Source organism: Falco punctatus, assembly GCF_963210335.1.
Source record: "Falco punctatus genome assembly, chromosome: 6".
Classification (NCBI taxonomy): Eukaryota; Metazoa; Chordata; class Aves; order Falconiformes; family Falconidae; genus Falco; species Falco punctatus.
This window is the reverse complement of record NC_137585.1, coordinates 29,899,453-29,909,600: the sequence shown is the minus strand read 5'-3', so window position 1 is coordinate 29,909,600 and position 10,148 is coordinate 29,899,453. Positions and strand designations below refer to the sequence as shown.

The window sequence follows — 10,148 nt, the reverse complement described above, 5'->3', positions numbered from 1 at the left end:
TTCCTTGTAATGGTTTTCTCATTTTCAATACTGAAAGCACCATGTTTCACTACATTTCTGAGTTCTTGGAAGCTTTCTTAAAGATGCTGCTGCTAAGTTGTGGAGTCCCTCTACAGCTGTTTGGATTGCATTTTGAAATGAACAGATTAGATTTAATGTGAATTATTCTGCTAAGTTTTGGATGAAAATTTATATTGAACCTCTTTTCTGAGAGGAGGATATCTCAGCTACTTAAGACAAGAAACTGAGCGGGAATGGTGCAATCGCTCACTCACTCCTACACCGTGTGAGGAGAAAGATAAGCTGTGAAGGTCGTTTCCTTCCTTGGTAACAGGTCCATCCTATTGAGGCAGACAGCAAGCCAGCAGAAGCCAAACAACTTTGCTGTGCTGGTGTGCGGTGTGGAGCAGTAGTTCATGAACCCCTGACCCCTCACCACACAACATTTAATGAGTTTTACCTGTAGTCAAGTTTGTTACAATATTTTGCCTAGATTTTATACGGTGTGGGTGTCAAAATCCTCTCTGTAAGTGGTGGCAGCAAAGGAGTAGCAACATGCCACCCAGTTTGGGTAGCTGCAGTCTGGCGAAGTAGGGATGGTGGATGAGAGGAACTTGGGTGGGTGACGTGTACAGCTACAGTACTGTGCTCAGTGCTGCTCTTGCACCTCGCTTCTTGGAAACCATTGCTCAGAGCTGCCTTTGAACCACAGGGCAAGTGGGAGTTGTAGAAATGTTGCTTCACTTGGAGTACTTTCAGCACAAAATCTGAGAGGGGTGGATGTTATATGGCCAGGGTTTCTGGTGCTTGCCTGTTTTACCAGGGCATAGGCTTCACGGGCCTGAATAGCAACCCTGCACTTCTTACTTCAGGCCCAGCCACAAATTCATCTCTGCTTGCAAAAATGCGAGCAATGGAGGGAATCCTGCTCCCTCCTTGAAAGCAGCCACAGCACCCGGCAGTGCAGGGAGCCAACATCTTAGACACTGATCAGATGTTTCCCAGTCAAGAAGGGGAGCAGGCGCAGTGTGAACCAAGCAATGGAACGAACAGTTTATGTGAGCTTTAAATTCTTTTAGCACATTTACTACTTTAAATGCCCAGAAGAGTCTGGTATTGGGTGAAGCTGTGTCCAAGATGGAAACGTGTTTAACAAAGGAAAATGAGAAGGCGGTCATTTCAGAAATCATCACACACACAGAGCTTTATGGTGCAGCTTAATGTCAGGTAAGAACAGATAGTTCAAATTTGCAATCAATGAAGCATAATAATTTCTAACACCCAGCTCTGTTTTTCTAGAAATACTATTTATAGAGTACAAAACTGTAAAGGTTTTCTATATCAGCAGTCTCATTAAAAATACCATTTTATACTGACAGCTTTCTGTAATCATTGCAAAGTTCAGAAGATGTTTTTTTAATAGAACTTCCCTTTACCAAGCAGCCTTTGCTTCATATCAGCTGTCAGAGAATGACTAAGACCCCATTGTAAAACAGACATGCCCAATTTTAAACAAATCCACAGCTCAGTAGTGTAAGACAACACACTTACTGTTTCTGAGGGGAGAAATTATTTTAAATCAGCTTCCTTGTTCCTCCCTAGACTCAACTGCTGTTGACTAAAGCATGCCATACAGAAATGCTAATAGTCACCACAACTTAAGGGTATAAAGTTATGTTTTGATGTTGCAACATCAAAAAAAACCCTTGGGTTTTTTTGGTAGTTTGGTGTTTGTGGTTTTTTTTAATGAATCCTGAAGCCAGCTCTGCTTGGGATCAGTTTGGGACCATGTTATGTGGGTGCACAAATGCACTGTGATTAACATGATATCACCAGATTATTACCAGGTTTGGAGAGCTGCTGCCAGTTTTCGTCTTGTTTTTTGCAAATGTGTGCTCCCAGGGGGCTAGAGCAGCACGGGTCCCTCGACACAGCACACTCTTTAGGTGTGCTGCTGAGCCCACACAGCCAGGGTGAGGGCCGGCACCATCAAGTGTCCTGGTAAAATGTCTATGCAGTGTCTGTTTATCAGCAGCTGTTGTTTAAAAGGAGGAAATGGCTTGGGGCTCTTCCTACGTTACTACAAAGTTGGCAGCCTTTCGTCTGTCTTACTTCTCTAGCTGTCTTGCTAGGCCTGCATGTAGAACAAGGGATGATGCATTTCCAGAACTCTGACTTGGCCCACAGCTGTAAAAATAATTCCTCTATTCCATAACAGTACAAACAGGTGAAAACAGCCAATACCTCCTAACCAGAAAACTTTGCAGGACAGATGAAAAAATGTTAGACCAGACCCAAGTGAGTTTACTTGCACACGTACTATCCATGTTCAACTTAGAAGCGCCTGGGAAAGACTCTTGGTGCAGTCTGCAACCCTGTAAAATGTGATGTACAGTTGCAGCCACTGCAGTGTTGGTTTTTACCGGTGGAGTCAACACAGTATTCAAGATGGTACCGGGGGAGGGGAACACCAATTCATCCCACTCCTACCAGTTTGACGCCCGTGCCAGAAGTAGAAGCCCAGAGCCTGGTCAGCAGGAGAGCACCTGAAGAGCAGTACAAAGGAATTATGGCCACTCCAGCCAGTAGGTCAGCTTCATCAGGGGCCCAGCTCAAATGCAGAGATGCAAATGCACATAGCATGGGGAACAAACAAGAGGAGTTTGAGACATGCACACCTGCAGGGCTATGATCTTACTGACATCGCAGAGAAGTGGTGGGACGACTTCCATGACTTGAGTGTTGGAATGGAAGGATACAGGCTTTTTAGGAAGGACAGGCTGGGGAGAAGAGGTGGGGGTGTTGCCCTTTGTGTCAATGACCAGCTGGAGTGCATGGAGCTCCACCTGAAGATGGGTAAGGAGCAGGGACAGGTGACATAGCGGGGGTGTGCTACAGGCCACCTAACCAGGAAGACCAAGCAGCTGAGGCCCTCTATAGACAGATAGGAGCAGCCTCACACAAGTCCTGGTTCTCATGGGGGACTTTAACCACCTTGATATCTGTTGGGGGGACAACACAGCAGAGCACAAGCAATCCAGGAGGCTCCTGGAATACATTGATGACAGCTTCCTTCTCCAAGTGATAGAGGAGTGGATGAAGAGAGGTGCTGTGCTGGACCTTGTTCTCACCAGCAAGGAGGGGCTGGTGGGGAATGTGGAGCTCAAGGGAAGCGTTGCTGCACTGACCACAAAATGGTGGAGTTCAAGATCCTCAGGACAGCAAGCTCTCTGCCCTGGCCTTCAGGAGAGCAGACTTTGGCCTCTTCAGGGATCTGCTTGGTAGAGTACCATGGGATAAAGCCCTGGAAGGAAGACGGACCCAAGAAAGCTGGTTAATATTCAAGGATCACCTCCTCCAAGCTCAGGAGCGACGCATCCCAACGAAGTCAGGCAAAAAATCCAGGAGGCCTGCATGGAGAACAAGGAGCTCCTGGAGAAACTGAAACACAAAAAGGAAGCCTAGAGAGGGTGGAAGCAAGGACAGGTAGTCTGGGAGGATGTGGTGGCTTGACCCTGGCTGGATGCCAGGTGCCCACCAAAGCTGCTCTATCACTCCCCGCCCCTCAACTAGACAGGGGAGAGAAAATATAATGAAAGGCTCATGGGTAGAGACAGGGACAGGAAGATCATTCAACAGTTACCATCACAGGCAAAACACACTCGACTTGGGGAAATTAGTTTAATTTATTACCATTCAAATGAGAAAAAAACACCTTCCCTCCACCTCTCCCTTCTTCCTGGGCTTAACTTAATTCCTGATTTCTCTTCTTCCTCCCTGCCAGTGGCACAGGCGGAATGGGAATGAGGTTCGCAGTCAGTTCATCACACGTTCTTTCTAGCGCTCCTCCCTCCTCAGGGGAAGGACTCCTCACACTCTTGCCCTGCTACAGTTCTCCATGAACTTCTCCAGCGTGAGTCCTTACCACAGGCTGCAGCTCTCCACACACTGCTCCAGCGTGGGTCCCCCGTGGGGTCACAAGTCCTGCCAGCAAACCTGCTCTAACCTGGGCTTCTCTCTCCACGGGGCCACAGGTCCTGCCAGGAGCCTGCTCCAGTGTGGGCTTCCCATGGGGTCACAGCCTCCTTTGGGCATCCACCTGCTCTGGTGTGGGGTCCTCCATGGGCTGCAGGGGCACAGCTGCCTCACCGTGGGCTTCACCACGGGCTGCAGGGAAAGCTCTGCTCCAGCGCCTGGAGCACCTCCTGCCCTTTTTCTTCACTGACCTTGGTGTCTGCAGCGTGGTTGCTCTCACACAGTCTCACTCCTCTCTTCTGCTGGTAAAATGGTTTTGGTTAGGTTCCCCCCCTCCCCCCCTTCTTAATATGCTATTACAGAGGTGCTATCACTGTCACTGATTAGCTCAGCCTTGGCCAGCAGCAGGTCCATCTTGGAGCCGGCTGGCATTGGCTCCACTGAACACAGGGGAAGCTTCAGTCAGCTTCTCACAGAGGCCACCCCTGTAGTGCCTCCCGCTACCAAAACCTTACCGTGCAAACCCACTACAGAGGGATACAGGGAAGTTGTGTGAGTAGCCAGGGATCAGGTTGGGAAACCTAAAGTCCTGGTAGAATTAAATCTGGCCTGGGACATCAAGGGCTACAGGAAAAGCTTCTATAAGTACGTCAGTGATAACAGAAAGACTAGGGAAAATGTGGTCCCTCTCCAGAAGGAAACAGGAGACCTGGTTACTCAGGATATGGAGAAGGCCTGAGGTACTCAACAACTTTTTTGCCTTAGTCTTCACCAAGTGAAGCCATACCACCCAAGTTGCAGAAGGCAAAGGCAAGGACTGGGAGAATGGAAAACCACCCATGGTAGGAGAAGATCAGGTTTGAGACCATTCAAGGAATCTGAAGGTGCACAGCTTCATGGGACCTGATGAGATGCATCCCTGGGTCCTGAGGGAACTGGCAGATGAAATTGCTAAGCCACTGTCCATCATGTTTGAGAAGCTGTGGCAGTCTGGTGAAGTTCCCACTGACTCCAAAAGGGGAAACATAACCCCCATTTTTAAGACCTGGGGAACTACAGGCCAGTCAGCTTCACCTCTGTGCCCAGCAAGATCATGGAGCAGATCCTCCTGGAAACTATGCGAAGGGAAGATAAGGAGGTGATTGGTGACAGGCAATATAGCTTCACTAACAGCAAATCATGCCTGACAAATTTGGTGGCCTTCTATGATGGGGTTACAGAATTGATGGATAAAGGAAGATCAGCTGATGGCATCTACCCAGACTTCTGCAAAGCATTTGACACTTCCCACACAACATCCTTGTCTCTAAACTGGAGAGACATGGATTTAACAGCTGGAACATTTGGTGGATAAGGAATTGACTGGATGATCACACTCAAAGAGCTGCTGTCAACAGCTCAGTATCCAAGTGGAGACCAGTGATGAGTGGTCTCATTTTTTTCTCTCAGGGACTGGTATTGGGACCAGCACTGCTTAATGGCTTTGTTGGTAACAGGGACAGTGGGATCAAATGCACCCTCAGCAAGTTTGCTGATTACACCAAGCTGTGTGGTTGGGTCAACACATTGGAAGGAAGGGATGCTATCCAGAGGGACCTCGACAGGCTTCAGAGGTGGGCCCATATGAAGTTCAACAAGACCAAGTGCAAGGTTGTACACATGGGTCAGGACAATCCCAAACACAATTACAGGCTGGGCAGAGAATGGATTGACACTGAGGAGAAGGACTTAGGGGTTTTGGTGGGTGAAAAGCTCAACATGACCCAGTAATGTGCGTTTGCATCCCAGAAAGCCAACTGTATCCTGAGCTTCATCAAAACAAGCGTGGACAGCAGGTTGAGGGAGGTGATTCTCCCCCTCTTCTCTATTCTCATGAGACCCTACCTGGAGTACTGCATTCAGGTCTGGGGCCCCCAACAGAAGGACACGGACCTGTGGGAGTGAGTCCAGAGGAGAGCCATGAAGATGATCAGAGGGCTGGAGCACCTCTCTTTCATGAAGACAGGCTGAGACAGTTGGGGTTGTTCAGCCTGGAGAAGAGAAGGCTCTGGGGAGATCTTATAGCAGCCTTCCAGTACCTAAAGGGGGCCTACGGGAAAGCTGGAGAGGGACTTTGTACAAGGGCATGTAGTGATGGGACAAAGAGAAATGGCTTTCAGCTGAAAGGGGGTAGATTAGATATCAGGAAGAAATCCTTTACTGTGAGGGTGGTGAGGCACTGGACCAGGTTGCCCAGAGAAGTTGTGGACGATCCATCCCTGGTCTTGCTGGATGGGGCTTTGAGCAACCTAGTCTGGTGGAAGGTGTCCCTGCCTGTGGCAGGGGTGCTGGAACTAGATGATCTTTAAGGTCCCTTCCAGCCCAAACCATTCTATGATTCTATGATTATGCTCTGTTCAGGCGCAGGAATATGACTCGTTCAACTACTCTACACATCAGTGGCACTTTCTTGGATAAATATTGAGGATATAAACAGCATCGAGAGAAGCTGTAGAACAGTCCGTACAAAAGCACATGGAAGAAAGGTAAAAGCCTGATTTAGGCTTGGAGTATTTCCTCAAAAATAAATTACACAACTTGCTAATTCATGTAAGGAAGAAAAACAATAAAAGAATTTTGAAGGGACAAACAAGCCTTTGACAGCTGACTTCAGACTGGAATGAGCTTCCTGCTCATTCAGGTAGGTGAGGAGTTTTTAGGCAGGGCCCATCCAACTTTTTGCCACTTGTATGTATAAGCTGTACAGTAAATCAGCTGCCAGCATCCTATTTTCAAGAGGCAAAAATGATGGATAACATGTAGAAACTAGGTTATATACAGTGTGTTGCTTTTCGAATAAATATCAATCACTCCATCAGTAATTCATATAATCAGTGTGTTTGTAACAGGGCACTTCTGTTTAGTAAGCCAGAGATGCTCCATGGAAACAGAAAGAATTCCAAGACTGCCTGATCAGTACTTCACTACTACTACCTGTACAGTTCTGGTTTGAAAAAAAAAAAAAAAGAAAAAAAGTCCCACAAAAGTGAAAGACAAAACCTTCAGGTAGGAGCAAGATACAGTAATTTGATCAGTGTTAAGGCAGCATGTGGGATGAAGACAGAAAAAGGTGCTTGCTGGAGAGAAACTGGAGAACTAGCTAGGGATCAGTGAGCAGATGGTTCCTTCCAGCAATCCTTGCAGTGAAGCTGAGCAGTCAGTCTCTTCCTCCTGCTGCCAATGACACTTCTCTGTGCATGCCACCAAAAAAGACACTGTACCTAAGGAAACCTTGAACAGAATATGCCAGCAGGCAGAAGGTCAACACTTGCAAAGAACAAAAATGTGCTTCCTTATTTTCATAGCGCCATAAAAAAATTGCTATTTATAAAATATATATATTTATAGATATCTTTATTGTTTTAAAGAAAAAAAAAGGATCCTGAGACTGAGACCATCTCCTCTTATGGTTTTGTTGTTGTGATTTAATCCCAGCCAGCAACTAAGCACCACGCAGCCACTTGCTGAATCCCCACTGCCAGTGGGATGGGGGAAAGAATTGGAATAGTAGAACTAAGAAAACTCGTGGATTGAGATAAAGACAGTTTAATGGGTAAAGCAAAAGCTGCACACGCAAGCAAAGCAAAACAAGGAATTCATTCACTGCTTCCCATTAGCAGGCAGGTGTTCAGCCATCGCTAGAAAAGCAGGGCTCCATCATACGTAATGGTTACTTCGAAAACAAATGCCATAACTCCAAACATTCCCCCTTCCTTCTCTTTCTCCCAGCTTTATATGCTGAGCATGGTGTCATAGGGTATGGAATATCCTTTTGGTCAGTTGGGGTCAGCTGTCCTGGCTGTGTCCCCTCATAACTTCTTGTGCACTCTCAGCCCACTTGCTGGTGGGGTGGGGTGAGAAGCAGAAAAGGCCGTGACTCTGTGTAAGCGCTGCTCAGCAGTAACAAAATACAAATCCAAAAAATATAGCCCCATACTAGCTGCTGTGAAGAAAATTATTCCAGCCAAAACCAGCACAGTTGTACAACCAACCAGTTTGTGGTGCCCAATGAAGGAAAAGTGGTTGATATTTTCTGGTCAGTTGATCACTGCTGTCCGATGTTCCACTAAGAGCACGGAGGGAATGTGAAGAGTGGAAGCATACAGCCACCTTGGCTGTGAAGATGCATGTGCACAGTCGTGCAGCTTGAATGGATCCATGATGCTGCTGCAGCTGGCAATCGGACAAGTTCCCTCCCGAGTGGAGTGAGGCACGTGGGATGTGACATGCACCAGGGTCACATAAGGAATCAAGAGAGCTGCTGAGACTGATGACCCTGGACCCACTCCTTTGCCGTTGGCTCTAGTGCATGCAGCACTCAATTTCCTTGACCCAGCAAAGATGGTGCCAACTCCAATGGCTGGAAAGGAAAAGGTCTCAACGTGAAGCAGATGTTGTACCAACACCTTCTGATTACCCTTAAATTTCCTCCAGTCCTCCTGCTTTCTTTAAATTTGTATCTTCTTTTTCTCCACCCTTCCAACTGCAGCTCAGCAGCCAGCAAAATGGCTGTCACCTCATTTCTTTGGTCTTATTACTGGAACTTAGCTGGTAAGCAGGGGAACTCTTCATTCCTTTTCAGTGATGTCAATGCAATGTGCCAAGTGCAAATTGTTGATCTAAGTGTATTTGAAATCATTTTAAAAGCACGAAGAAGGTGCAACCCCTTCCACTTTACAGACACAGGGAGAGATTAAGCATTGTGCAGGAAACTCAGCTTTGGTGTTTAGCGGAGTTCGTGATAAAATCCAGTGCGCTGGATCCCAAGTCTTCTGCTATAACTGTGGTGTCTCTTGGACTTTTTCTAGAGCATGGACTTACAAGTGCATGAAAAGGATATGTGACAGAAACAATTTTAATTAAAATATATTTTAGATTGTGTGTATGCTTAACATCTGCTCCATTTATTGAACTTGAGCATGAAGAAAGCATTCTCAAAGATGAGTGAAAGAAAGCATAATGTAGAAAAGCAAGTGAAAGTGGGATGCTTCTCCACAGATACTATTCACAGCAATTTGAAAACCACCAAAAAGACCGTGGAGCCCATGTCTCATTGATAAAAGTGACTGGAGGCTCTCCCACAAGAGGGCAGTGAGGCAGCATCTACTACATCTACCATCAATGAGACAGGCTCCTACCTGTCTTTGGGGTTTTGAAAAATGATTATACCCAGTGAGTCACTGACCAAAGGGTCCCATCCCAGGAGGCTTCAGGATGTACATTTTCATTTAGCGAGATTCTAGCATAATGTAGACTCCATTTTTCGGTCCAAGTGTGGCTTTTGATTTCAGCTGCAAAGGAATCTAAAAGAAAAAAAGAGCATCTTATGTACAATTGTATGTATTTGCTTATGTGTGTATAACACCCCCACATACAGACAGACTTTTTTGCTGGGGGATCAATTCATACCAGGATTACTGAGGAAGCTGTAAAGTACTTGTTTTACAGTCAGCTGTGGTAGTATAATATTAAACAGAATTTACAGCCAGAGGCTGAGGCAGTGGTTGCCCAGGTATACTGTAGATCTGAACAGAAAAAAATTAACTCTGTAAACTCTAGAGTTGCTGAGTAAGTGCTAGGTGCAATTTATATAGCAATAGGCATATACTAAAAGTGCTGAGATCCCAGGAAAGATGTACACCTGTTCTTACCCTGTATAAATCAAGGTATTTTGACTGCAGTGTTGCTAGACTGCTCTTCACTAAGGCAGGGCTGTGTAACTTTGTTTTGTTGGAAAAAGCATAAAGGTTAGATCACATTTTGATTAAAATATGCAGTCCAGGCCTCTTGTCCCTCCTTATTATGGAAGTGGCTCTAGCAGTTGTCTCAAACAAAGAGAAATTCACAAAGGCAAGTCAGTCATCCTGTCTAGGACATGCTGTCAACTGCCTGAAGTTGATAAGTGTGGCCTTTAAGCCTCTACGCGTACAAACCTCAGTCTCTGGGCAGGTCTTAAATTTAAACTTCTGCAAAATCCTCAGCAGAGTCATTTTTGTCTCCAGCAAACCCATTTTCATGCCAATGCAGCCACGGGGTCCTGCCCCAAAAGGCAAGTATGCAAAGGGATGTCGTTCCTTCTTGGCCTCCTCTGTAAACCTAGAAGGTGCAGAGATGGAAAACAGTCCAATAAATGT

At 46.2% G+C, this 10,148-nt stretch overlaps 1 protein-coding gene across 4 annotated transcripts in view; it reads right to left on the bottom strand.

Annotated features, from left to right (window-relative positions):
- Positions 1 to 7,544: 7,544 nt before the first annotated feature.
- Positions 7,545 to 10,148, bottom strand: part of TBXAS1 (thromboxane A synthase 1) — a 231,251-nt gene continuing 228,647 nt past the window's right edge. For all 4 annotated transcript variants that reach the window (XM_080393576.1, XM_080393573.1, XM_080393574.1 and 1 more), the window contains 2 exons: positions 9,948 to 10,110; positions 7,545 to 9,317 (listed from right to left, as the gene is read on the bottom strand). In XM_080393576.1, coding sequence (XP_080249702.1) covers positions 9,243 to 9,317; positions 9,948 to 10,110 — 238 coding nt within the window. In that variant the 3' untranslated portion in view covers positions 7,545 to 9,242. The remainder of the gene's footprint in view (positions 9,318 to 9,947; positions 10,111 to 10,148) is intronic.